Source organism: Patiria miniata, unplaced genomic scaffold (genome assembly GCF_015706575.1).
Source record: "Patiria miniata isolate m_02_andy unplaced genomic scaffold, ASM1570657v1 HiC_scaffold_13, whole genome shotgun sequence".
Taxonomy (NCBI): Eukaryota; Metazoa; Echinodermata; class Asteroidea; order Valvatida; family Asterinidae; genus Patiria; species Patiria miniata.
In genome coordinates this window covers 10,517,982-10,545,272 of record NW_024037051.1, presented here as the reverse complement: position 1 = coordinate 10,545,272, position 27,291 = coordinate 10,517,982, and the positions used below count along the sequence as shown (strand labels likewise).

Genomic DNA, 27,291 nt, shown 5'->3' with positions numbered 1-27,291 from the left:
GACATGGCCAACAAAAATGATTAAAGGCACAAGATTAACACATAAGATGTGTTCATGTACCGGTACTGGTACAATTAACCCTCCTACATGTATGTTGACACATACATTCTTTGCCAAGTAGTCCTTTCAGTCAAATTCAATCAAGTGTGTTTTCAATAGTTAAGAATTCACAGCCTACGGTACATACATGATTGACTGGCTGGGACTGTTCAAGTTTAAACTTGATTGTACAGCTAGATGCTTTGGATCCAGGTGAGTGATAAAACAGCTGTGACCACAACTTGCCTGCTTTGTCTGTTGACCCAGTATGACTAGTCACAGCGCTTGCTTGATATGATCTGACTGCATGCTCTGCTCGTACGGTGACTGGCCTTTGTTAAAAGTGTAGCAGGGGAAGTGGAAGTGAATTTTGACTGTCTGTGACTGTTTCACTGGACAGAGCCTGTAAATTAACATGTAACTGTGACCTTTTCATAAAGGGCTTCACACCATGCACCACAAGAATGACAACATCAAAGAGGGATTAGCTGACCACTAAGCTTATCAGCTGAATGCTCTTAATACTGTATGTATAGCCTCTCTAATTTCCAGTAAATACCACTGAACAAATGAGCTTTGTCAGTTAATGAGAGAGAATTAAAGTCTTTTCTTTGGTTTGTGCTGACCTGTCACCCATAAGACCCTTGTGCACCATCCAAAATTTGAGTTGGACCAGGGTCGAACCTCAGGAATTTTGGGAACTCCTTTCTTACTCTAGAGCAAGAGGTCCAATGCTGTGAGCAGGTAACATTAAGCCCCTGGTTGGGACCATGGAGTGACCAGGGTTGAGCTCTCTACCTGGGTAGAAAATCCAAAATATGACACGAACCCCTAACTGTCTTTTTCAAACTATCGTCTTGCATACCAGTACAAATATTAATATGGGTCCATCGTGAGCAAAACTGGGTCCGATCAGATACGGGTCAACAAGGCATACCAGTACCATTCACACCCGGTGTGAAGGAAACCTCATTCTTAAGAAATAGGCTATAAAATATATAAAAACAATCAGAAAGCAAAACGTATGTACAGCGAAATTACACCTGCCACCGTATCATCCATATACGTGTATATATGTACATGTACCGTCAAGTTTCAATTTTGCATGCATACTGCACGGCACAAAATGGCACTGCCAGTTAAACCTGACAAATGGTCCATAATGCTGGTGCAATGCATGCAAATTGACCACTTTGTCCTGGTGTGAATCACAGAGCTCTTGAAATGACAAAATGTAAACACTTCCCAGAGACAAATCAATCTTTGCTGACAAATGTGCCGTGTACATTATTTGCACAGGCCACAATGACATCCATCCAGCGAAAATTGTTTGGGGGGTGGGAGGGGCAAAGGGAGGTTTGAGCGATACTGAGGCACTGTATTCTGTCACGATGTGACCACCCTCCATGCTCTGTTAAAATTGTCTGACGGTAGGGTTCTACTTGTATCAAAATGACGATGTAAGAAATGCTGGGCCTAATTTTGTATTTGGCGGTTCACGCTGAGCAGTTTGTGTGCAATTTAAATTCTTCCATAATAATCATATAGGCCTATAATGACCTTCTCATTCCTGAATAAGCAATCACCACACAATGCACATTAATTAAGTTAACAGTTCACCAAAATGTACTTAGGCCAAAGAACATTAACCATTAGCACTTATTGCATCATATTCACTGGTGATTGAGTGCTAAGGTGGTTTCGGGTGTTACACTAGTTAGGGAGTAATGGGCAGGATTATTTGGACAGATACAGGGACTGTAATAAATGGGTTTTAAGCTTGAAATTCCTGGGGAAAAAAGTGAAATTGAAAGCTGTTAAATTTATCCATGTTGAGTTGAACACAACATCTGTGTATTTTGTCTTTTATTGTGGGCACTTTAAAAGTCCATGTACAATGTACTGTATGTACAAATGTACATGCCAAATGGGAAAGGCAACTGAAAATAATTGGGACACCAATTATGTCAGTATGTTTCCATAATTTACATACATGTACACGTGTACATAATCTACACGTTCATATTTAGGCTCATACCGTCAAAGAGAATTTTTGACCTACACGTTCTGTACGCGTACGTAATTATGCTATGTTACAAATGTACCGGTACATACTGCACATGATACATGTACCGGTACCCGTACATGATCATCTGTGCCATACTGCCATAATTACTAATTCATTCATACACACTGCGCCTGTCTCCCTTACATGTAATTCATGCAAAATGCATGGCCTATTTGCTGACAGAGAACGAAGCAATTGCTCACTGTCAAAATTTCCCCCTTGTCAATGTAAGCATCAAATCAAGTGACTGAATAAATACAATATGTACATGTTTGTGCACACATTTTTTTTAGTGTTTTGCTGGGTACTGATTGTGAACTGAATGTCTCTTATCATCATTAATATGACAACGAAGTTCCTTTTCAATAGGGAATACCAAAACCAATTAATTTCGTGAAAAAATCTTAAGTAATTGAAATTGATATTCACAAGACAGACATGTTTTAAACATGTAACTGATTAATTAATGAAAATTATATCTTGCACTAAAGACAAAATTGTACTGATTAATTGCTGATTCCTAAATTTCTGTCAGATATGACTACCGGTACAAGTATGTTTTGATCACCAGAACATCTTCTGTTAAAGTAGTCAAGAACGCTAGCATTAAATAATGCCATGGTGCAGGAATTGTGTACGGTCTGAAAGTTGGATTGCAAAATGTCCTAAAACTTAAAAGGGTCCATTGTGCATCTGAGGTTTACGAGGAGAAAGACATTTCAAATTTCCACCTGGCTGATGAGAATTGAATCAGGCGAGGTTGGAAAGTGTCAATTTGGGCTCTGTTGTAACCACGTTTTACAAATATGCAGACCCCTTTTCAAAAGTTTAGACTGCCGTTAATTGTGTATTTTTGGGGGGTTTCTCTTCTTTTCTGGGGGGGGGGATTGGTTTACCCCCCCCCCCCCCACCTTGCTTCATCACTGCTACATGTACATGTACCGGTATGGGAATATAAACCTTACTGCCTTGCCATCCATGTTTGCGGCAGTGCAGGGATCACATACAAGAATCTCTAATATGTTCCGCTGTGAGACGGACGAACAGGTGCAAAATTTTACTGGTCACTGTGGTTGGTGCAGCCAGAAATTTCATGCATTGATTTGAAAACACCACAGGCAATCAATATTTTTCACTCTCTGCAAATAATCAATCATTTTTTAAACTTGCTGCATACTGCATATTAGTGATTTGTAGACTTAACATTGCTAAATGTCACTATTTGAAAAATGTCATATTAATACAACTACTCTTCAAATACATTGTATACACATTGTATAATGCAGATGAACAATGATCTATACCGTTACATACACATGTGTACACACAATCACACATACCGGTACAGTACGGTAAATGACTTTGGCAGAAATAATCAAATCACTGTTAATAGGAAATTGTGTTGGGCTACTAATAAATTTACATAAATCTTTGGATGGTTACAATGCGAGTCAACGTTTTCCTTTAAGTGTTTGCGCAGGATGGGCTTGTGATGAAAATGACAGAACCAGCTCGCAGTTGTTTGCACAACTCTTCGTTTTGCACCATACCGGTACAATGTACCAACATTCAAATTATTTCATTCACAAAATGATGTATTATGACAGCCATCACAGGAGAGTTGTTTAAACCAGATGCGTGCAACAGTTTCTAAAGTCCTCTGCTGGTATAATTTTATAATTCCAACAATTATGAGCTTTGAAGCCGCCAAACGGTCCATTTGAGCACAATTTGGGAAACCATTCAGCTGTGAAATCTTCGCCAGGCCTAGATGAGAGTTAAATTGCCGCTCTATCACGCCAACTCCATGCTCCACTGACTTGCCTGTGGTCATCTGTATCTTATTGAATAGTCAGCCTTGGACAACTGATTCAAAGTAGGCCGGGCTGAAAATTTTACCAAGCTAGCTTATCATTAGCACTGTACTCTTTTTTTCTAATTTTAAGGAAAAAAATTTTGTATCATTTTTTTGTTTAACTTATCTACTGGTCTGTTGTAACCTGTTTTGGGAGGAGGTTCAGCCCTTCTAACGTCAATATTATTTATAAGTTACCGGTAATAGCATTTGGCAAACATTTGTAAAATTCGGTGAATGGTGCTTCAATAAAGTGCTCTTGAGCTGGGCTAACCACATAATTTACAAGCTATAAATGCTCATCATTTTGTGCTACCGGTAACAGCTCTAGCGAAAAAAAGTCTGTGCTATAGTAACCCTGTTAGCACAGAATCCTCAGCAACGGGATGAACGCATGTACCGGTACATGTGTACAGGATGAGTAAAAAAAAAACACTCAAATGCCGGGACCATTGTTTTAGTGAAGTTCTGCATGTAGCACTTTCAAAATCTAGGATATTATTATTAAAGCCCAATTCATAAGCTTTCTTTTAGTACAAGAATCATTCAAATCACTCATGTTCTTTTCAGGTTACGCAGTTTTAAACACAACCGCTGTTTTAAGGTTCTGTCCACGTATCACAAAAAGTTCAGTGTTCTGTCCACGGATCACAAAAAATTCAGTGTTTTTTCAGCAAAACGAAAATGAATCACATATTGTGAATTGTTTTCGTTTCGCTGAAAGGACGCACACCTTTTTTGTGATCCGTGGACAGAACTTTAAAACGGTGGTTTTGTTTAAAACTCCGTAACTTGAAAAGTACACAAATGATTTGAATGATTCTTGTACTAAAAGAAAGCTTATGAATTGGGCTTTCATATCCTAGATTTTAAAAGTGCTACATGCAGAACTTCACTAAAACAATGGTCCTGACATTTGGGTTTCGTTTTTTTGACTCACCCCTGTATGTATACGATAACAAAATTCCTCGCTAACCCATGAATACCCTAAGTTACCATCAGCATGGAATTTTCTGCTACATGAAATTGGGCCAGGTGCTCTTGAGCATGCAGCACACAAACTATGCTAACAATCTTCCGGAAAAACAAAAGTTTATGCTAAGAAAAAAAAAACAATCGGGCCAAGTTTCACAACAGCCAACAAAATTCTAAATTCTTTCCACAACGTGCAAAGATGAGGTCCTGAGTATTTCACCATTCACTCTAGTCAAATGTTAAAGCACATGTATTATGATTAGAAAGAGAAGTCCAGCGATAGGCCTATATAAATTTAAAGCCCAATACTATAGTTGTGCATGTCGACCTGTTTCAGAAGATAGACCTTCCATCAGAGGCAAGCTACATGTACAAGATGTGTCTTTTGACATACTAACTCCTGCTGTACCAAAGAAGAAGTGATGGACTGGTTTGGTTCAAGCACCAGTCTATTCTTATTGGGTTTTGTAAGTTTTCACTCTCTTTTACCCTTGATACACGGTTTATTTCCAGACTAACAATGCAGCACTACATGCAGGGCTTCATTTTTAACAAGGGTTGTGTAGCTTTTCATAACCAGTGGTATTGCATTGAATTTGAGTACCTTTTCAAGTTAACTTTATTAATTCCTGGCAAATGTCACTGGCTACTCGTGATTCTTTACGCTGCATTGTGTTGTTACATTGCATATATTGTGTGTATCGAATACATTATGAGCAGTGTGGATGAGTCTAATGCTTCACTTGCTGAAAACTGGATAAAATTTTACAAAAGTATTTATAACGAACAATGATTCGGAAAGAAAGGGAAACACTGTAAAGAAAAGTAGGAAAGAATGTAGTATCCAGACGCCACTTCTTTAGTTGTGTGCAAAGTCTGTGGAGAGTCGAGTGAATTTTGAAAATATTTCGTTAACAAAATTGGAAATGTTTCTCAGTCTAGTCCCAGATTCATGACTTGGGAAGAATTCCATACATGGACATCACTAATTTTTCCCTGCGGTGACTAGCTATCGGGCCTATCAGCCATCAGAAAGCGATACAATTTAGCAGGAAAAATATTGAAGCATACATACTGAGAAAACACTTACAATTTTTCGGACCACACACCTTGGGTTTGTGCAAAGGGTGTCAAATAATGTGCACGTACCGGTATAATTCTTTCCCATGTCTTTTCAACCTTTTTGCACTGACTTATAACCTCCAAAAGGCTCCAGTGAGATATTTGATGAAAAAAAGTGGTGTCAGGATGCAACATTCTTTCCAAAGATAATAATCGCACGGTTGTTACAAATGTGTAGTTTCCAAGTAGATCATCTGTGTGCCAGAATATGTATCAGGCACTGACATAAAGGGCGGATCCAAGTGGGTGGGTGTGGTGGTTAACACCCCCCCCCAAAAAAAAAATTATGTAGGCCTACATCTTGAAAATCAATCTCAAATTTCCTTAAGTTCCCTGACCTCATCACTCAATATTGCAAAACTTGATTTGTTGCTTCAGGCCCACATTATTGAGAGTCCCAAATTTTCGGACTACTTCAGGCCTTTCGTCTCAACCCCCAAATCCCTCTCCCCCCTAACCAATTCCCTTCATGAGCTTCAACCCCCCCCCCCTTTTTTTTTTTAAAACACCACCCCTGTCAACCCCCTTTGGAAAATCCTGGATGCTCCACTAGTCACTCTCCGAAGGCTCCTTTACAGAATGCTGGCTTAAAAAATAAAAGAATGGCCAGGATTAGGATGCAACACGAATTAGAAGACTTACTTGATTTTTCTGCGAGAGCGCTGGAAGAGAAGTCCGGCGTGTTTTGTGGCTGAGGCTGGCCGTGCTGGACTGGCTGGATGTCCGCCGTCTCCGGATGACTGGAATCTTCCCGTCTGGAGTCAGGTGGTTTACAACTTGCGATTGTTTGAAGACGTGCGTCTCCGTGTACTTGGACAAAATGCATCCTAAAATCCCGCAGAGGTAGGCCACGTAGGGCCTCAGCCAAGGTCGCAATCCGTGGAGGGTAGAGCCGCTCAAGAACCGGATGAAACTGAGGAAGGTCAGGAGCAGGGCCGAGCGAGATGTGGGCAAGGTGGAGGTCAGGCTTGCCAGGCTGGCCGTGCCAAGAACGCTACCCACCAGCCAGGCACGGTAAATATTTTCCGTGCCAAACACCACCTGTCCCGCGATCTCGCCAAAGACGCAGGCCACGAAAAACACGTAGACATTGGTACCAGTCCAGGACTTTCGGAGGTACAGGGCGAGCCAGTAGAAGGCGCAGATGATGCTGAAGACCGGCGCGAAGAGGCCGCACAGCATGTGGAGCAAAGCCAACAGGCTCTCCTGCAAAAAGTACATGACTACGGCCAGAACGGCCGCTGCTCCCGCGACCACAGTCCTCGGGTTAATCCCGTATTTCTTCCAATCGTTCAGCCCCAGCCAAGCCCAGTACGGGTTGTAGTTTTCCCGGTTCATCGGTGACACGGTGGTGCGAATGTATCCGTTATTTTCTCCCGAATCGAGCCCCAGATCGGCCCGGTTTGGAGGATAGCGAACGCTGAACGAGCGGCCGGTCGCAATCGCCATTATGACAGTATGTACTTACGGTACGTGGCCATCGTTTAGTACGAGTAGCGCGGTACGGTCGGTACACTTGCCGTGGCCGTGTGTTCGTCGTGTCGACATCGCGGCGCGTGCATACAGCTATTTGCTTTCCATAATGTTATTGGTGTTTTAAAAATTCTGGTCTCGTTCCAAATTTGACTCAGTTACCAGTTTCAGAGTCGTCTAAAAGTCTTAAAATGTCCGAAATAAATAGAAAAGTCTTAAGTTTGGTCTTATTTTGAGGGATTTGATGTTTTTGAAACAAAATATAGACCAGAAATTAGCCGAAGTTCCCCAAGTCGGGGTCCTAAATTTTCCTGAGGCCACAGGTAGGCAAAGCCGAGATTTCAAAAACCTCTTTTGTGACTGGTGAAATAGCGCCCTCCTACGGAAGATTCACGCAAGTTTTCAATTTGGGCGAGAATTTTGATGACGAGCTTCAAAAACATGTATTTGCAGTTTTGCACAACAGCCTAATTATAAAATTAGGCGTGGAAACCTTGTGAACAAAATTTCAGTGTCGTAACAATTGAGTCTACAAGTAAAGACAAAAACAAACAAAAAAGTGGTGGGCTGAAACTGGGCGCACATTTTCGGGAGGAGCGTTTCCCACAGGGCACATTTGAACAAATTCAACATGACTTGTACATGCATTCCCAGAGAATTTCGAGAGAAAAAAATGCGTTATCACCATTGACATATCCAACGTTGTGTATCTCAAAAAAATATTCTCCCAAATTTTAACGAGTTCAAAACGCACTTCAAAATAGAATGAAATGTAAAGTAGTAAAGGTCAGTCAAGATTAATGAACAGTGAATATTTGAACCCATGCCATGCCAACAAATATCACTTCCTGTGAAATTTGGGGTGAAACTTGCTAGCTCTCAGACTGGCAACACACTACAGCTTAAGATGAAAACGTGCCCCATGCATTCAGGGCCGGGCCCACGTCTAGGGTTCATCTGTTCAACATACTCCTGTTTTTTTGGAACAGTTGATAACCCCAATGGCATATTTGCAACCTCATTTGGTTTTTCAAAAAACACCCAAAAACTTCTGTGACCCTCTACTACTATTTATAAAGCTGTAAATTTCATAGAACAAAAAGCTGCTCAAAACAGGGTTAATTCAACTGCACAAATGATCATCATTTATTCAGAATTACTTGCTTCTTCACACTATACAAAAAAATGACATGAAGTTATGATTTTGCTACTACACTAAGTGACAATAAACAGTGGATGAAAAGGAACTGGCGACACGATAGTATTGACTTGAGCTCTGCTCAATCCACACTAAGCAAAAGGTTAACTCACCCCATGAGACAGGCAAAAGGCCAAACAGAGGGGGGGGGGGGGGGCACCCAGGATGCATAGATTTTCAAGGGTGGCAGTGAAGGCAAATGAGATATTTTTTTTGTTCAATTTAAGATGTTGGAAGGGGAGGGTGCATGGACATCTGTTAGAGCGACGTCTGAAACCAAGTTACTCCCGAGTCGTTCTGAACGACTCCGACCGTCGATCTTTCGCAATCTAGCGCGTCTAGTCGCTCAGATTTGTTTCAGACGTCGAACCTTTCATGTACTTAATTTAAATCTTGCCTTTAATTTGGATCGGCGCAACTCTAGCACGCCTGTCTGAACCGAGAGTTTGTCCATGCCTTTTTTCAAGTGCAGTCAAATTTATGATGAAGATGAGGTAACGTTCACATGGGAGAGGAGAGGGGATGAGAGTTAACATTAAACAAACTGACAAATGTTAGTTGGTTACAACTTCCGCCTTCATTTGTCTTTTATATGCCACTCCCCTCAATCCAGCATCCGAAAGGAAACATACCCAGCATAAGACCGACAGGAATATTACAATGTTCTAAAAGAAGTGCATGGAGCAAGGTAAAATGGAAAATGTGACACTTTCAACAAAATCTGAAAAATTCTCCCCTACTTCGTAGCTGAGAATGATACCCATTTCCTAGATCCCTCAAACCGAAGAAAGTTAACCGCTTTGCCAAATTCAATCTCCTGGGCACTCTATGGTTTTTGGATTAAAATGGCTTAAAATTCAGGTGTTTGGTGTCAGCTAAGCCCAAACGGCAGCCAGAATCTGCAGCAACAGAAACTACTGTATCAACCCCCAATTCCCCGCCCCTGTTAGGGTTCCTTCCTATGGGTTCTGGTTGCCTCTCCTACTGCTCCGTGGGTTCTGGTTGCCCCTCCTGCTTAATGGGTTCTGGTTGGCCCTCCTACTGCTCCATGGGTTCTGCTTGTGCCTCAGCTGGCATTGGGCCTTCCCTTGATGGTCTTTCGTCACCGCCAGTGTCCATAGCGGATGCGTCCTTGGCCGGTTTGTCCTCTTCAGCCGCTGCAGCGGCACGTTTGGCTCGAGCAGAAGTCTCAATACCAGATAGCTATGCAGAAAGGTCAAGGAAATGCATTTTTTTTGTTCAAATAAAACACAAGGAGAAAAAGAGTAGATTCACTTTAAAGGGAAAATACAACATTTGCAAACATCAAAAAACGAAATGATCAAATTAACACGAAATGCCTTACTGGATTGTTAGGAAATGACAGTCTAAAGCATCCTGTAAAATCGTGGCTCCTGGTGTGCTGAAATTTTCAAGAAAACCTGTATTTTTCCGACGCTGGTCAGCTGACCAGCGTTGGCGAAAACTGGCTATTTTTCAAAAACTGCTCCTACTTTTTCTTATTTAGTTATTCTGCATTTTCTTTGCAATTGATTACACACCTGTGAAGGGGTCACGTACAAGCCTGCTAGTAGATTGATTCTTTGACCTAACAATTCCCCAAAGTCTATACATTGCTCCGTTTCATCTTAAGTGGGGTCAGGGAACCAGACTTCAAGAACATGATTGGTTTTCTTGGTTTTTCCAGCATCTACAAGCCCAAAACAATATCTGCTATGACATACTTATCTCCAAACCCATTTATTTCTGAATATTGCAGTAAAAGCAAATGTTGTACATTCCCTTTAATCAAAATTTCTCTGACAATTCACTTTTTTCCCAACTTTCAATTTGAATGTTTTTATGCCATTAAACGGCTACTTTTTTACTCTTTTGAATTTGCAACCCTCTGGGAATAGAGGCTTTCATTTTAGGATTATTTTGTAAATGTGACGCACAAAAACGATCAGCCTGAATTACTGTGTGGCTGCAAATAATACAAACTTTGGAAAGTAATTATCCAATAATGGAGGGCCAGACGTTTTATGTTTGTGGACTCATTAGAAAACGAATAACTTTTGTGTTCCGAGTAAAAGTAGACATTTCAAAAACAAACTTCTTCCAGGTGAAAGGCAATAATTAAAAACACCATTGCAAAGCAGGAAAAAGGTCTATGAGGCAGTGTTGTACTCGTACTCGGTACTCGTACTCGAGTACTACTCGAGTACTTTTTGTGGAGTACTCGTACTCGTACTCGAAATGACGGTGCTCATACTCGGGCAGCAAAGTACTCGTACTCGAAAAGCAGTACTTGGGGGAAAATGCTATAGCTTGACACCATGGCCTTATTTTATCGATACTTTCAGTTTGAAATGGTTGATTGGCCTGTGGAGAAATTGAGATTTCCTGATTTTCCTCTGTGCACGTCCAGACAAACACATTTAACAGCTAGCCGTGATTGGGTCTGTATATCGGTCTGACAGGGCCTGGGCCACTTGCGCACAATGAACCATTGCTGTATGGCCGTATTCGGAATACAAGTATTCGTACTCGTACTCGGAAGTACAGTACTCGTACTCGTACGTATAAGTACTCGTACTCGGAGACCTGTTCTTGTACTCGGAGGTACCAGTACTCGTACTTGGCAACCTAAGTACTCGGCAGTATTCGGTACTCGGAAAAAAGTACTCAACTACAACACTGCTATGAGGTCTCTAACATGTGTACTGACTGTACAACTACAAGTTCTCCCTCTCAAGTTAGTCCCTGCTTTTAAATGGAGTGTGCAGTTTAACGATGTGACAAGAAAACCTTGTTAGTTTGCACAGTTTTGAAAATAACTGGGGGAATTCAATGTTTCAGACAGTATGCTCCGCCTATCGTTAAGCAGGGATGAAACTGGCATATGGCAAAAAAATCGGAAAATAGGCCGAACAAAAATATGCGTCCGAAATCTGGGCCGCGCTGCAGTTACATGCATGTACATGTATGTACAATACACTTCATGCCCAATTTCCGGACACCGACTCCTGCTTTATTTTCGATTCAAAGAGAATTTTACGATGAAAAAAAAAAATGGTCAGTGTTTTCATTGCATAAATCGCCTGAATTACGGTTAGAGTAATGGAGTCACCAACAAAGAAGTTCACTTCTTACTTGAGAAAGTCTAGGAAAAAGTCCGAAAGACAAGGGCACCGTTCAAGGTGCTTCAATCATGTCCATGATTCAACCACACAACTCCACTACTCCACTTGCATTCGTACGCGGGGAAAAATCAGGCATTATCGTCTTTCTCGTCCAACAAATGCCAGTAAAATGTTTCGCTAATGCTCTCTTCGCTATCCTTGAGATAATCATCATGATTTTTAAAGCATTGCATTTTGTACGACTAAATCTAAAACCTCAGAAAATCACACAACATAATGATTTTGTCCACTGGATCGTTCACGAGGCTGCCCCGTTCCCAACCGGCCATGTGCTAGCGGGCGCGGATGGTGCGGTACGTACATTGGTACGATACCATTGCATATGATCGTAGCTAGCTGTACGTGCATGCATCACACTGTATTACCGTGCGATCACACAGTGATTTTTCCATGTCACATGTCAATGTTTAACCTTTTTTCAAGCCGGAAAAGGCTCCCATCAGCGTTATGGCCTGTGTTTCTACCGTTGAAACACTCCAATAACGACTGGTGAAAGAGATTAAAACTATGATCCCGATGATTTTTACCTGCCATTTCCATCGACTTCTCTTCAAAATTATGATTGAAATAAAATGACATTTTGTGGACAAATCGTTACAAAATCAAATTTTGTGGGACACATTGTAAGAAAATCGGAAAATTTGTTGGGAAATTTAAAAAGTCGGATTTCCGATTAAAATCAGAAAAGTTTCATCTCTGGTTAAGAGCTGCCAAATAAAAGGATACATAGGCTGCGACGTCATCATTTTCATAGATGGCAAACTTCTGGTTCAAACCCACAATCGCTACTGAGCAGTTCTGGGGGGAAAAAATGAGGAAAAACACATACACGATTATTAAACTTTTACATCAATTTTATGTGCTTGACCCCTACCAAACTTTGAGAAGTTTTGGGATATCCCTTCAACCAGAATCCTCCCCAAACGTAGGGCCAATATTATTCAAACAGATCCGCCTTGTGAGTAGATTAATTCCAGGGCCCAAGCTGGCAGAACAGTTGTGCCTACTACAGCAGAAAATTGTGCTAACCTTAAGCACTATTTCACAGTATGAATATGCTAAGGGTCGTGCGCATGGGATTTCTATTGTTACGTCACTAAGTTTTAACCCTAACTGCCCTGAATCCTCCAAAATCCTTTTTGCAAATTGGAGGAATTTGCAGGATTAAGGTTACATGGCAAAAGTCCATTGCTGATTTCGGAGGACACACTGTGTCAAGGTCTTAAGCCGGACCTTGTGTTGTTTATGCTCAGCCGTGCATAAATTTAGTCCTTTATTATACTTGAAATCCTCCGCACTGCTCCAGGATGTCACTGCCTCTGCCTCAACCCTTTGACAGTCATAGCCGGAGGATTTTGCAGGATTCAGGCAGTGGTCACCTCTCCACGAACTATATTCAAGAAATACTGGAGGAATTTGCAGGATTGAGGCTATATGCTATTTTTCCACGAGGTCAATTGGAGGATTTTGCAGGATTGAGGCTACATCCTAGCAAAAAGGCCTAGGGAGTTAGGGTTAATAAGCAAAGTTTTCCTCTGAAGTAAGCATGCCTTTTGCTGTGCTTATGCTTATGGTCTCCATGAAATAGACGGGGGCTCTGTTAGCAGAAAAACATGTGCTTAGCAGCGCCATGAAATTGGACCAAGGTCACATGATGACGGACTCTGAACAAGGAGGCGGAAACTTGTTCAGCCTGTAAGAACTGAATTATGGCTGGCCGCAAATATTGTGAAACTTGTACAGTAGTTACGTAATGATTAAATAGGAAGCAGGCTACAACACCATCTGACTATTTGGGGTGCTGTTCATAGCGGATGATATTATATAACCGACATACAGATCCTTGTCGTTTGATTGGTGGAACTCAAATCACCTGACATTCGTTATTGCTCCCATTCACGCCGGGGCTCAAACAGTCCCATTCGCCCTTCGGGAATGGGAAATACTATTGAACAGTTAGGATCATTCTTGTTCTATAAACGGTATTTGTGTGCAAATGCATGCTGGTGTGCACGTTAGCGTTGCACGTATTGTTCCAATGAGCCAGCCCTACAGAGTTGTGTTCAAACATTTTCGTGATGGGGTGGTTTGGAAGAGAGAAATACATTTTCCACCAATTTTGTATTGAAATATAAGTTCAAATATATCAAATGACATGGATCTATATGTCAGTTATATAAAACAAATATCGAGTGGCTGTAAATTGTGAAATGGGAGGAATATTATCGCTCGGGAAAATCTGGACTTTCCAGTTCACTCGGCTTCGTCTTGTGAAATGGAAAAGTCCTGATTTTACCTTGCGATAATATTCCTCTCATTCCACGCTGAGCCACTAAATATTTGTATACTGTGACACCCCTACCACCCTCTAGCAACGCCAATGGGTGAAGGGGGTTATATACCTTGGTGCTAAGTTCTGTCTCATTGGGTAGGGTATCCCGCAATGCTCTCAGTCCGTGCTTCACTAGTTCTTCTTGTGTACCTGGAGTGGGGTTAAATTGTCCGTGGAGTAACCAAGCCAATACAGGGTGGTCCAAAAAAGTTTACACTTTTCAGACGCAGACTTCTTGGAATTGAGGAGACATGTTAAAATTTGTTTCAAGATATTCCTAAACTACAGCATCTTTGTGGTATATGGTGAAAACGGCGCTGAAAATTAAGCCCAAATTAAGAAATGGCGGCGGTTTAAACAAAGATGGTCAAGAAAGTCTATGAGATATGGTCAACACAATATCACTGCACACACAAAGAACTACAATAATTGTAATTAGGTCTACATGACTGCCACAGACGTGGACAAACGAGTTTCTTACTATTCTTCTGTAAATGGCCGCTATTTTATAACTTGAGCTTTATTTTCAACGCCGTTTTCACCATATATGACCAAGATCTTGTAGGTTAGGAATGTCTTAAAACAATTTCAACATGTGTCTTCAACCATTAGAAATCTGCTTCTGAAAAAAGGGTTAATTTTTTTGGGACCAACCTATACAATGGTAGATAATTTCACACTATCAAGTCCATGTTACTATGATATACGCAGACCAAAAAATAATCAGAATGCGACTATTCTCTTGAAGGCAATGTCTTATCACAACTGCCCACTACAACTCAGGTCCTTATGCAAAGTCATGACTTACAGTCGAGGAATTCATTCAAGTGTTTCTCAAGGTATGTCCGTGCTGACTGGGAGCGTGCACCAATCGCCATGCACTTGCACTCAAAGTAGTTGGCAGAAGGGCAGGTCTGGTAAATGTGTGGCCCCTTCTCCTGTAAGGGAAAAAAAGAAGCTTTTTGAATTGCACGGCAGTGTACGGGAAAAACATGATGTATATATTCAGGTGAACAATTCGGGCGATTCACAATGCAGTGCGCCACCAAGAGTTTGCCACAGAGAGTTTATTTTTTCCAGTGCATTGTGGGAGATGGTCGACAAATTGCAGCACGGGACATATGAAATTGTTCGTTTTTTCCTGTCAGTAGTTTCATAAGCATACGATTCGAGTATATGTTTGCCCTTTTCTTTTCTTTGTATCAATATGGTGATTTTTTTATAAGGCGGCAAAACGCTTTGCCCAAATCTATAACAAATTAGATCAAATTGTCTACTGACACTCATTCAAATGGGCCATGTTTTGTCGACCGTAAACTTGAAAAGTTGACTCTCAATGGCAAACACTTGGTGGCGCACTGCATTGTGAATCGCCCGAATTGAAAGAATGATTTTGTTTTGCTAAATCAAGCATGACAAATGCCTCAGCTTGGAAATAGCAAGACAAGGCAAGACTAGAAGAGCTAGTCCTACAGCCTATGGAATTCTATTTCAATGAATTTAGAATGACTATTCACTAGACGTCTTCTCATGCATCCGTGTACACACATTGGGATAACAGGATAATCCTATACCATAGTATACAAATATTGAGTGGCTCAGAGTGAAATGGAAGGAATATTATCGCAAGGTAAACTCTGGACTATTCCATTTCACGAGGCGAAGCCGAGTGAACTGGAAAAGTCCAGATTTTACAGATCGATAATATTCCTCCCATTTCACAATTTAAAGCCACTCAATTTTTGTTTTACATAACTGACATATAGATCCTTGTCATTTGATATATTTAAACTTTTATTTCAATACAAAATTGGTGGAAAATGTATTTCTCTCTTCAAAACCACCCCATCACGAAAATGTTTGTACCCATCTCTGTAGCGCTGGCTCTTTGGAACAATATACGCACTACGTGGAACGCTGAACGCGCACACCAGCATGCATTTGCACACAAGTACCGCGTCATGGAACAAGAATGATCCTAACTGTTGAATAGTAAATCCCATTGCCCATGGGCGAATGGGATTTTTTTACCCCGGCGTGAATGGGAGCAATAACAAATGTCAGTAATGTGAGTTCCACCAATCAAATGACAAAAATCTGTATGTCAGTTATAGAATGAGGTATACAGAGGACTATGGAGTACCGAAGTGTGATGTCATTTAGAACCAGAAAGTGTAGTGCAAACGAATGGAGTACGCGCGCGTGTTGGGTCTCGGGCTGAATCGCGTGCTTATGTCTTTTACACACATTTTGTGCACGTGACGTATTCACTTCGGTTCTCCATAGGCTGGTTCTCGCTGGGACCAGTAAAATCTACCAATGCAGTTTTTACTACCATCACACGTGCACAAGAAATGTAATAACTTACATCATAGCCAGCTACAAGAAGACCCACTCCAAACGGTCTGCGGCCGTACCGCTGCGTATTGACTTGGGATTCTGACAGTCAGTTTGTAAGGAGATATGTTAACATTTTGGTAGATACAATCAAATGACGCGAAACATTAAAAACTTGTGTAAGGCAAAGAGCAGTGATTCCCAGATGTTCAAAGAAGTTTTAAGTACTATTGTTTTAAATCCTTTTTTTTTCATGTTGGTCATACTGAAACTTGAAGCACTTCACAATAATTTCCCCTATTCATCAGGCCATGACACCAGTTTTCTGCAGCAGCTCGAGATCAGGTACTCGTTTCTACACTTGGGTGGAGACAGGCAATTGTAGTTAAAAGTTTTTCCTGAGAACACAAACATCATGCTTCCCTCAAAATGGGCGAAAATGCATTGTCCATTTGTAAGTGTTCCACGACACAGCGAAATAATAATCATCTGTAAAATACTCAGATATGATCCCTAACCCCCTAGGCCCTTTTTGCTAAGAACCATCCTCAATCCTCCAAAATCCCCCAAAATTTTGCAACAGCACCTAAATTCTTCAAAATTGTCAGACAGTCCTGCCTCAAAATGCATTCATCTTCAGTCTTCCAAAATCCTCCTCATTCCAAAATGTTGTACTCGTGTTTAAATGAAGGATAACCAACGCCTAAATCCTTCAAAATCATCAGACAGTCCTGCCTCAAGATACATTCATCCTCAATCCTCCAAAATCATCGTCTTCAAACACCATTCGTCCTCAATCCTCAAAAATCCTCCTATGCTTCAATCACCATTCATCCTCAATCCTCCAAAATCCTCCTATGCTTCAATCACCATTCATCCTCAATCCTCCAAAATCCTACTATGCTTCAATCACCATTCATCCTCAATCCTCTAAGAATCCTCCAAAACCACCAGGAGGATTTTGGAGGAGTGAGGAGGGTTAGGGTTAATAATAATAAAAGGATACTGTTTCCAATCATAGCAACTAGCCTGGAGACTGGAAGAGCAGTGTCAAAGGCGTAGCGTGAATTCAAGCACTCCGTCCTCATGAACTTACTGGGGGAAAAGGTAACATAAGTATGTTAAAATTGTATGAAATAATGTGTACTCCAACAGTCACAGAAACAGTGAGTTTAAATGTGATTTGAAGCTAGGCACAGAGAAAAAATACAATACACGATAGGTTTGCGGGTACATCTCTTTCAGTGAAAACATGGGGGTCTGAAAACAAGCAGAGGTGAGAATAGTTCTCAACGTTTTGAACAGTGTACACTTTACAGAAGAGATATTCCATGGTGTGCCAGCAAACCCATCATTTACTGAACAGTTGAGTCCCATTCAGGTTTGAAATTTGAAAACAGAACAAGACAATTGTATTTGATAACTAATTAAATTAGGCAAAAAAAAAAAAGTAGTTCTGCTTCCGATTACATGGCATTTGAAAATAGGGTAGGTAGGTAAGGAATTTTTGTTATTTTTTTTTAATTCTTTTTGTGTACGATCATATGGAGGCGTCTGCATGTAGTCAAGGGAAAGAGGTAGAAATTTATGGTTTTGGATGTTTGTTTCTCATTTTTCCAATAAAAGAATTAGGGTAGGGGCTGTCAGAATTGACCTATCAGTCTGCGAGTTAGCCACGCCCCTTAGACAACCCCATGGAGTTTTGTACACTAAATTTTGTTTGTCTCAGACTTTGCGCGTTCCGCGTCCATTTGCATATCATGTAATTGGACAATATTTCACAAGCGGCATTTACGCGATTCTACCACGATAGTTCAATAGGGTAGGTAGGGAAACCGGAAGCAGAACTGGTGTTTTTTTTTGGCGTAACTGATGGGGCTACCCTCCTAAAAAAAAAATTGATAAAAAAAAAATTCTTTGGTTTCAGAGTGGATATTGGAATAGAAAACATTTTGTGAATAAAATAGGCAGTGGTTCAAATTCTGAAGAAAAAAAAAATTCCAAGGGCACAACATTTTTCCTTCAAAGTTGAAGAACCCAGATGAGCTGCTCAGCCCTGTGTTGGCAGTGCCTCAATTTGCCACTGTCTTTGGTACAGGAACATACGTTAGAAGCAAGGAATGCAGCGTGGATCATGCCAAGTCACATTTTATGATCCTAACTCTTGAGTCATTTGTGCAATGAACCTCCACGAATCATCCACAATTTTCAACAACGAAGGAACTCAATGGCCTATTTTTTTGGCCCTTCAACTTTCAAGGAAGCATCAAGTCCCATGAACAGTAAGAGTGGCTGGGTCGTACCTTCCTTAAACCTAACTCCAAAAGTAATTGGGTTTTTTTTCTAAAAATCTTTCAGAGTACTCCAAAATCAGCCAAAGATAGAAACAAATAGAACAAGGGGCATAATGTCAAGTGAAAAGTAACAGTAGATTGATCCTTCCTTCATCCTACAAAATCCTACCAAAAGAAAGTTTCTGGAAGATTTTGAAGGATGCAGGATGGTTAGGGTTAATCACCTTAGAAGTCGGGCATCCGATGTGAGCCCTGCAATTGAAATTCCAACGTGGTCGTCTATAGGGATGATCTTCTTCTGATGGGCAGACAGCTCGGAGGACGCCCTCTATTGGCAAAATTAAAGGAAAAAGTTAGTAAAGGAGCAAAATGCCGCTTTTGCTTAATCATCCAAAAATCCTTCCAAATCTAATACACTGGAATTCAAATCAACTGGCACATCAACTGTTTTAACCCTTACCCTGCCAGATGCAACACAGTGCGTCAGGTGGGAAAAGTCTGGTGCACTTTGATGTATTTAACTACCAACACCAGTGCATAAATGGCCAGTTCTGACACAATGAGAGCTAATCCCATTGAACAATGCCACAGTTGTTTCCTGCTGCATAAGGTGACCACGGACCATGAGGCAGTTTGGACTTTTTGCCTGATGGATCTTGCTGCACTGGGCAGGCTTGTCATTTTTAAGACAAGTGTTGCATGTTGCTGCATTTGGCAGTGTTTCTAGCCAAAATACCAGGGAGGGTTAGGGTTCAGGCAAAATTAGGACTTTAAGGCAAAATAAAGGGACAGTGGCTTGGCTTGAAACCTTATCCTCCCAAATCCTCCAAAAGCCATCAGGTTCTGAAGGTTTTTGTAGGATAGCAAAGTGCAGGCAGCCACTGTTACCCAATGCTCACTGAATGAGCACAAGGAATGATCCATTGGAGGAGTGTAGAAGATTCAGGAAGGTTCGTACTACAACTGAGCGGTTTCAAAGTTCTCCATTCATCACAAGAGTGCAAAACGAAGTGGGATTCCGACGTGCCAACAGAGAAACAACTTCAAATTCTATTCAGTTGATTCACAACGGGTCAGATTTTAGCCAATTCATTTGCGTTACAAGGTAATCCTATACAATAGCACTGCCCGGCTCACAAGTGAGTCAGTCAGTCTGTGGCTGAGATAGATACGATGAGGAAAAATGGGGCTAGCACTCTTGGACCAGCAAGTGACCCCTACACTAACTCTACAGGTGCATAATATGCAGCAGACAAGGGCATGTCAATTAACTGAAAAGACACAAATGCATCACCTTTAAGGCCACAAGTACAGCATGTGTCTTGGACTTCAGCCCGACTGTAGCTGATCCCTGTTTGACAGCTTCCATGGCATACTCTATCTGGTGGATACGTCCTTGTGGACTCCATACTGTCACATCGTTGTCATACTGGTTGCGGAACTGCGAAAGCAACAATTTCAAACAAAATAAAAACATGTTGGGTTTTGTCATCATTGTTGTTATTTTACCCCATTGGCACAATAATTTCCCTATAGAATTCACTACCCTGCCCTCTTTCAATGCCTTTCCTGGTGCTTTTCAAATAACCAGCTTTGAGACAAATAATATCAAAACAAATTTTTTTTTTCATAACGGGGCCACAAATCATGTAGAAACTACACTCAATTTTGCCATGTTTACCTAGTCCCAGTCCATCTATAATTAAAGGCCCTACAAATGGAAGCCTTTAACAATGATTATTTTTTTCCCAAAAATTGCAACCCACGATTTCTCCTTCTGGTGACAGTTGCTTAATTTTACCCAGAACTTCAGAATCTGCCAATGTTTCAAGAAATAGAGCTTTGCCTTTGTTCAGTTGGAACATGGTTGCAATTGAGTTGCACACAAACGGATGACAAGAAGCCTCCAAAAGGAGCTGGAAATGACACGAAAGCTGGAGAGTTGAACACTTACGCATCCATTTGTATTTGTTAAACATGGTGAGTGTTAAAGCTATAGTCCATCATTTGCAGCTATCCGAAAAGTAACTGGCGTGATTATTGTTGAAAAACATACTTGGTTGAAAGATAGTAAGGGGACTAAACTCCCGGTGAAATTATTCTTTCTGACAAGCTGTCATTTTGAAGTAATCAACGAAAGAAGGCCTTTCCAACGGTGCTTCTTAAGATGCACCCTAGGAAATTTAAGCACGGGGCTATTAAAGCAGCACCATGAAATTGGGCCCAGGCTGATGGTCGACTGCCGTAACGTGCAAATCCATGCAAGACCTACGGAAAGAAATTAGAATGTTGCAACCTGACGCTGCTTTTTCCTTCATATAACATCTCAATGAATGTCAGTCATTGCAAAAATGATGATAAGACATGAATATGGGACTGAGAAACATTTCCAATTGTGTTAGGAAATACTCTAAAAAAATTCTTGATTCTCCACAGACTGGCGATCGTGTAGTGTAGGGCCAGGTTCCTATAATAAGGGAACAAAATCCACTTTAAACTTATTAGAGCGACCACACTAGTTGTCGACATTCTCAATAAACAGGTAGTGAGGTACATACATGTAGGCCTATGTCATTGAGTCATCATCATGGTGATAGAGCGCATGGAGGGCAGAGTTTTGATTTTTTGAGGGAAATTTGGGGTAAAATGACAATGACAGCTTTGCAAAAATTAACCCGAAAATAAAGATTGGGATCACCGCGCAATGTATCGTGAGCACGCACGTGGCGCTGACTCGCAAGGCACAAAACGTGCAGAAAAATCATGATTTCTACTCCTCTCCAGTCCAACTTCCAAGAAACTGTTCAAAAGTGCAAAACGGGTGTCACTGGAATTGAGAAAAGTCTGCTTTTGATTGTAAAGGTAATTTTTGCGCAATAAAGAACATTTTTGACTCTAAGTCTAAGTCAAAACAAAACAGGTGCCCTGCACTACGATCGCCCATAGTCGACTTTGTACACAACCGCTGTCATGGCTGTCGGCTGTAGCGTCAGGTTGCAACATTCTTTCCGTTTGCAGTAGAATAATAATACTCACCATTATTGACAAGGTGTCCTAATGTTCTTTTTTTAAAGAAACTGCCCTGTGTTCGTTTGTCTAAAAGAGTGAAACCTGAAGAAACGGAGGCCTGATGACAGGTAAATCAGCCGGCCAAATATGAAGCGAACTACAACTCAGCAGAAATCACGTTAGTTCTGATACAAAATGGCGCACAATAGGCTTGCCAACACCTTTGTTTTTATCATTGATTAAATCGAAATCTATTAAACTTTCTTTTTTATAAATCATTTGAAAAAAATTATAAAACCATAAACTAAATTTTTACCTTTAAAATACAGTAAAATGTCACTATTTTTATTTATAGATTTTGTGTACTTTACTTCTATTTGCACACAGTTTTCTGATGTTAGACGACGGCTGTTGTGTGTTGTAGCGAGAAAAAAAAATTGAGGGCGCTGTGTAAGATTCACAGGGAATTCGGAGGCAGATAAGTCTGCGCCAGACAACGGCATCTTGTATTCTAAAATCATACCCCACCTCTTCACTACTAATTACTTAAATTCAAATGATCAGAGAAATAATGGCGCCCGAGTTGTCTTAATTTATTTTCATACACGCACTTGATTCTAAATGAGCTGTGATATCTGTGGGCCCTTGGGAGTTTCCCTCAGAATTTTGTTGGTTTTTTTTCAATGTTTTTACTTATTTATTGACTTTTTACTTGGCCCAATCCCAAAAGCAAGATGAAACAATAAAATGAGTAAAAAAACCCTGATTTTTAAAGTAAAATTTTCTTCAGTACTCTTTTCAGAGAATTTATTTCACTTTCAAAAATCCTTTCACAATTTAATGGTGCCCTGCCCTATTTTTAAACAATGTGGCAAAGCATAAAACAGCCAGTAAAAGCCAGAATTTGGCCCATCCATCCTCTGTTTCTGTTAGTTACCACTACAAATTCATCAAATAAACCACACAAACAACAGAAAACTGAATGGGTTCCATTATAATAATTTAGCAATACAAAGTTCAACAAAGACAAAAGATCCACGGACCTTTTTCGCGGTCTATCCCTGTATGTTTTGTGTTCTTAAAAAAAAGTCAACTTTTATACATTTTTAAATGATCTCAACTGAGCCCCACATGACCTTTGACCTCCAATTTTGGATGAGTTGTGATGAACCCCCACCCAAAGATCACTCCATCTAAGTTACATTCAAATCCAAATTCTGTAGACAAAGAAATATTTGAAATATAGGACCTCTTATAACCCTACGTGACCTATGACCTCCTTAAACCGATGAAGAATTGTGTCTTCCCAGCCAATGGTCACTGCATCCAAGTTTCATCAAAATCCACGAAAGCGTATAAAAGTTATACATTTTTTACCCAAAACTTTAACATACGGTCAATGGACATACCGGTACGTGTCTACTGTCATACAGCATTTAGGACTGGTACAATAGGCGTCTTCCAAAACTTTGTTTAGGTGACACAAAAATGAATGGAGTTGGATTTGAACCTTTGACCTCCAGAACAATGTTTGACCGTTGCTGATGTTGCAAGCAACATACGATTTGGGGCATAATTCCTGGCAACATGACACAAACAGGTTCAATGATTCTAACCCTAACCACCTAGGCTCTGATCTTTTGGGACGGATGAATCTTCAATCCTGCAAAATCCTTCAACTGCTTCAAAGTTAACAATTGGATTAATACCTAAATCCTCCAATTTCATCCATCATTTCTTGAATTTGTTCAAAATCCTCCAAAATCACTTTTGTGACGGAGCAGCGTAGATGATGTCCAGTATTATGTATGGGTAGGTCTCACTTATGCATGGCTAAGCACAAACAATGCAAGGTACTGCTTAAAGCTATAGTCCATCATTTGCAGCTATCCGAAAAGTAGCTGGCGTAATTATTGTTGAAAAACATACTTGGTTGAAAGATAGTAAGGGAACTAAACTCCCTGTGAAATTATTCTTTCTGGGAAGCTGTCATTTTGAAGTAATCAACGAAAGAAGGCATTTCCAACGGTGATTCTTAAGAAGCACCGTAGGAAAATTTAAATTTAGTAGTTCGTTTTGTTATTCAGCGCAGCGCGCACAAGTATTGGAACGACGCACACGCGCGCACGGTTGTTATAATTCGTCGGATCAGTGCACGACGTCGCGTATGGCTGCAATTCAAAACAATTCAAAACATGATTCGGTAACTTTTGATTTGAAATTGAGATCTTAGAATGCTGTTTTTCTCGGAAAGTACAGCTGAAGCTTAGCTGAAACTTCATCAGGTTAGTTGCTCAGTATCCTTCATTAGATTTTGAACTCTTTTTTTTTGCTTCAAACGAACAAAATGCACAAATTACAAATGATGGACTGTAGCTTTAAAGGGAATGTACAACATTTGCTTGTGCTGCAATTTTTAGAAATAAATGGATTTGGAGGATTAGTATGTTATAGCAAATATTGTTACACTGACGAGTTTCACGATTTGGGCTTGTACCATACATGCCAAGAAAACCAATCATGTTCTTGTAGTCTGGTTCCCTGACCCCACTTAAGATGAAACAGAGCAATTTACAGACCTTGGAGAATTGTAAGGTCAGAGAATCAGTCTAGCAGGCTTTTACCCCTTCACAGGTGTGTAATAAATTGCAAAGAAAACGCGGAATAACTAATTATGAAAAATTAGGAGCATTTTTTGAAGAAAAAAAAAATTTTCTCCAACGCTGGTCGGCCGACAGATCAACAAAATCTATCATTTCAAATCTCTAGAATTCATGTACAGTATACATGTACAATGGATAGTGAAATGTTTATTTTTACAAGTAATTTCTTTTTACAGAATGTACATATACAAAACAAGGGGACTAGCTCACAACACTTGAAATCAGTCATTACCTCTCATATGCACCAAAACATTTCAGTGAATTGTGGAAGTGCTAGAAAGGTTAAAAGGTTGCTCAACAGATAAACAGTGAAGAGCCAGTTCACATTATGTATTGTCTAGATAGAAACAATACTCATTCTATTATTTTCAGTGCACCTGCAACCAAACGATGGCAGATTTAAGGTAGAGTACATCATGTGCAGCTATCCCAAAAGTAACTGAAGAAATTATTGTTAAAGGGAATATACAACATTTGCAAACATCGAAAAATAAAACTACCAAGTTTTTGCGAAATACCACAATAGGATGTTGGTAAATGACAGTCTAAAGCATCCTGTAAAATTATGGCACCTGGTATACTGTCATTTTCAAGAAAAGTGGTATTTTTGTATCAAATTTCCAACGCTGATCGGCCGATCAGCGTTGGAAACAACTGGCTTTTTTTCAAATACTGGCCCCAATTGACCATTGCACTTGTTTGCAATCGATTACAAACCTATGAACGGGTACGAGCCAGCTAGACTGGTTCCCTGACCTTACAATTCCCCAATGTATGTAAACTGCTCTGTTTCTTCTTATATGGAGTCAGGGAACCAGACTACAGGAAAATGATCGTTTTTCTTGGTTTTTATAGCATTTTCGAACCCAAAACCTACAACAAGTCAGTGTAACTATATTTGCTTTATATTTCCAACCCCCCAATTCCATCCATTTCTGAAAATTACAGCAAAAGCAAATGATGTATATTCCCTTTAAAGCATACATGTACTTGGTTTAAAGGTAGTAAAGGCACTAAACTCTCTGTAAACCTTTTTTTCTGGCATGCTGTCATTTTGAACAAATTAACAAAAGGTAATTTCCAAAGATGCGTCCAAAGATGCACTTTTTGAAGTTTGGCCGTAAGTACCGGTAGTTTGTTTTTAATTTGGCGAAGCCGAGAATGGGTGCGTGCGAGCGTTAACACGATGGACACCTGCGCGCAGTTGCTATAATTTAATCGGGGATTGAATAATTAAGTAATGGAAGCATGTAGGGATGCACCCATACTGGAATTTGTATCCTTGTGGAGACATTTCTTTGTTTTCGTGTACTGGAATTTGTATCCTTGTGGAGACATTTCTTTGTTCTTGTGTACTAAAGTTTTCGAGTTTGAAATTTGAAAATGCTGCTATTTTTACCAGAATTAATTTCCTGGGCTGAAATTCGGACTTAAAGGGAATGTACAACATTGGCTTTTGCTGCAATGTTCAGAAATAAATGGATTGAAGGATTAGTATGTTATATAAAATGTTGTTAAACTGACCTGTTTCATGTTTTGGGCTTGTAGATGCTGGAAAAACCAAGAAAATCTATCTTGTTCTTGTAGTCTGGTTCCCTGACCCCACTTATGATGAAACGAAGCAATTAATACACTTTGGGGAATTGTAAGGTCAGAGAATCAGTCTAGCAGGCTTGTACCCCTTCACAGGTGTGTGATCACTTGCAAAGAAAAGTCAGAATAACCTAATAGGAAAAATTAAGAACATTTTTTGAAAAAAAAGCCAGTTTTCTCCAACGCTGGTCCGCCGACCAGCGTTGGAAATATACAGTTTTTCTTTAAAATGTCAGCCCACCAGGATCCACGATTTTAAAGGATTCTTTAGACTGTCAGTCCCTAACAATTTAGTAAGGTATTTCGTGATAATTTGATCCTTTCGTTTTTTGATGTTTGCAAATGTTGTATTTTCCCTTTAATATCCCTTACATAAAATACTTCAATTTGCAACTGATCAACCCACCTTGGAAATTCCTAGTTTTTGAGTAAAATCCATATATCTATTTCATGATAACCTTGTGGAGATGTTTCCACCTATAGAAATTGCCCTGTGGAGACGTATACAATCTTTTGTTCTCTATTATACCCATGTCTCCAGAGAGTACCATGTATCAAATCATAATTACTGTGTGTACAAGCATTCACACCAAAATACAAGCAATAAGCATTCACACAAAAATCCCATAATAAACAGCGCCATCTATTGTCAAATAGTATACGGCTTCCTGTCCCCCCCCCCCCCCCTTCTCCTCTCTTCATCCCATACTGCTTTGCAAACCTGAAATGTTTTGGCAAAGTCAGGATTTTCGGTATGTTATTCTTGCCCTGCTACCCAAGGCATCAACACAGATATTTCATTCACCACTGGTTTCAACCATTGTGAAAATGTCTGTTTGACCGCTTGAATGGCCTCTACTTTGACTTTGGCACCAAAAAAATCTTCTTGGAGCCACCAAAGCGAGAAACAACAGAAGTGGGACCCTGCTGTGAAGGAGCTGCAGAGGTACTGGCTGCCGTCTGAGCCGCGGATGCGGAGCTGGGTGTCGGGACGCTGGCTACCGCGCTGGATGTTCGGACGGATTGCCCCCAGTTGATGAGCACATCCTCATCCGAGTCATCATTTTCAGATGATGAAGACGACTCGCCTTTGTTTTTTCGCTTTCTTTCTCTGTCTTTCTTTTTCTTTTCTTCAGCTATTGCGTGCA

General features: G+C 40.4%; 2 protein-coding genes across 2 annotated transcripts; both read right to left on the bottom strand.

Moving 5' to 3' along the window:
* Positions 1 to 6,610: 6,610 nt before the first annotated feature.
* LOC119721246 (cGMP-inhibited 3',5'-cyclic phosphodiesterase A-like) lies at positions 6,611 to 7,590 on the bottom strand. Its single transcript, XM_038191228.1, has one exon. The coding sequence runs from the start codon at positions 7,506 to 7,508 to the stop codon at positions 6,672 to 6,674; it is 837 nt and encodes a 278-aa protein (XP_038047156.1). The 5' UTR covers positions 7,509 to 7,590; the 3' UTR covers positions 6,611 to 6,671.
* Positions 7,591 to 8,650: 1,060 nt separating this feature from the next.
* LOC119721245 (proteasome subunit alpha type-1-like) lies at positions 8,651 to 22,092 on the bottom strand. Its single transcript, XM_038191227.1, has 9 exons — positions 21,915 to 22,092; positions 20,173 to 20,319; positions 19,103 to 19,206; positions 17,591 to 17,679; positions 16,616 to 16,686; positions 15,056 to 15,185; positions 14,318 to 14,397; positions 12,642 to 12,713; positions 8,651 to 9,933 (listed from the first exon to the last, which is right to left on the bottom strand). The coding sequence occupies exons 1-9, from the start codon at positions 21,915 to 21,917 to the stop codon at positions 9,769 to 9,771; spliced, it is 861 nt and encodes a 286-aa protein (XP_038047155.1). The 5' UTR covers positions 21,918 to 22,092; the 3' UTR covers positions 8,651 to 9,768.
* Between the last annotated feature and the right edge of the window lie 5,199 nt (positions 22,093 to 27,291).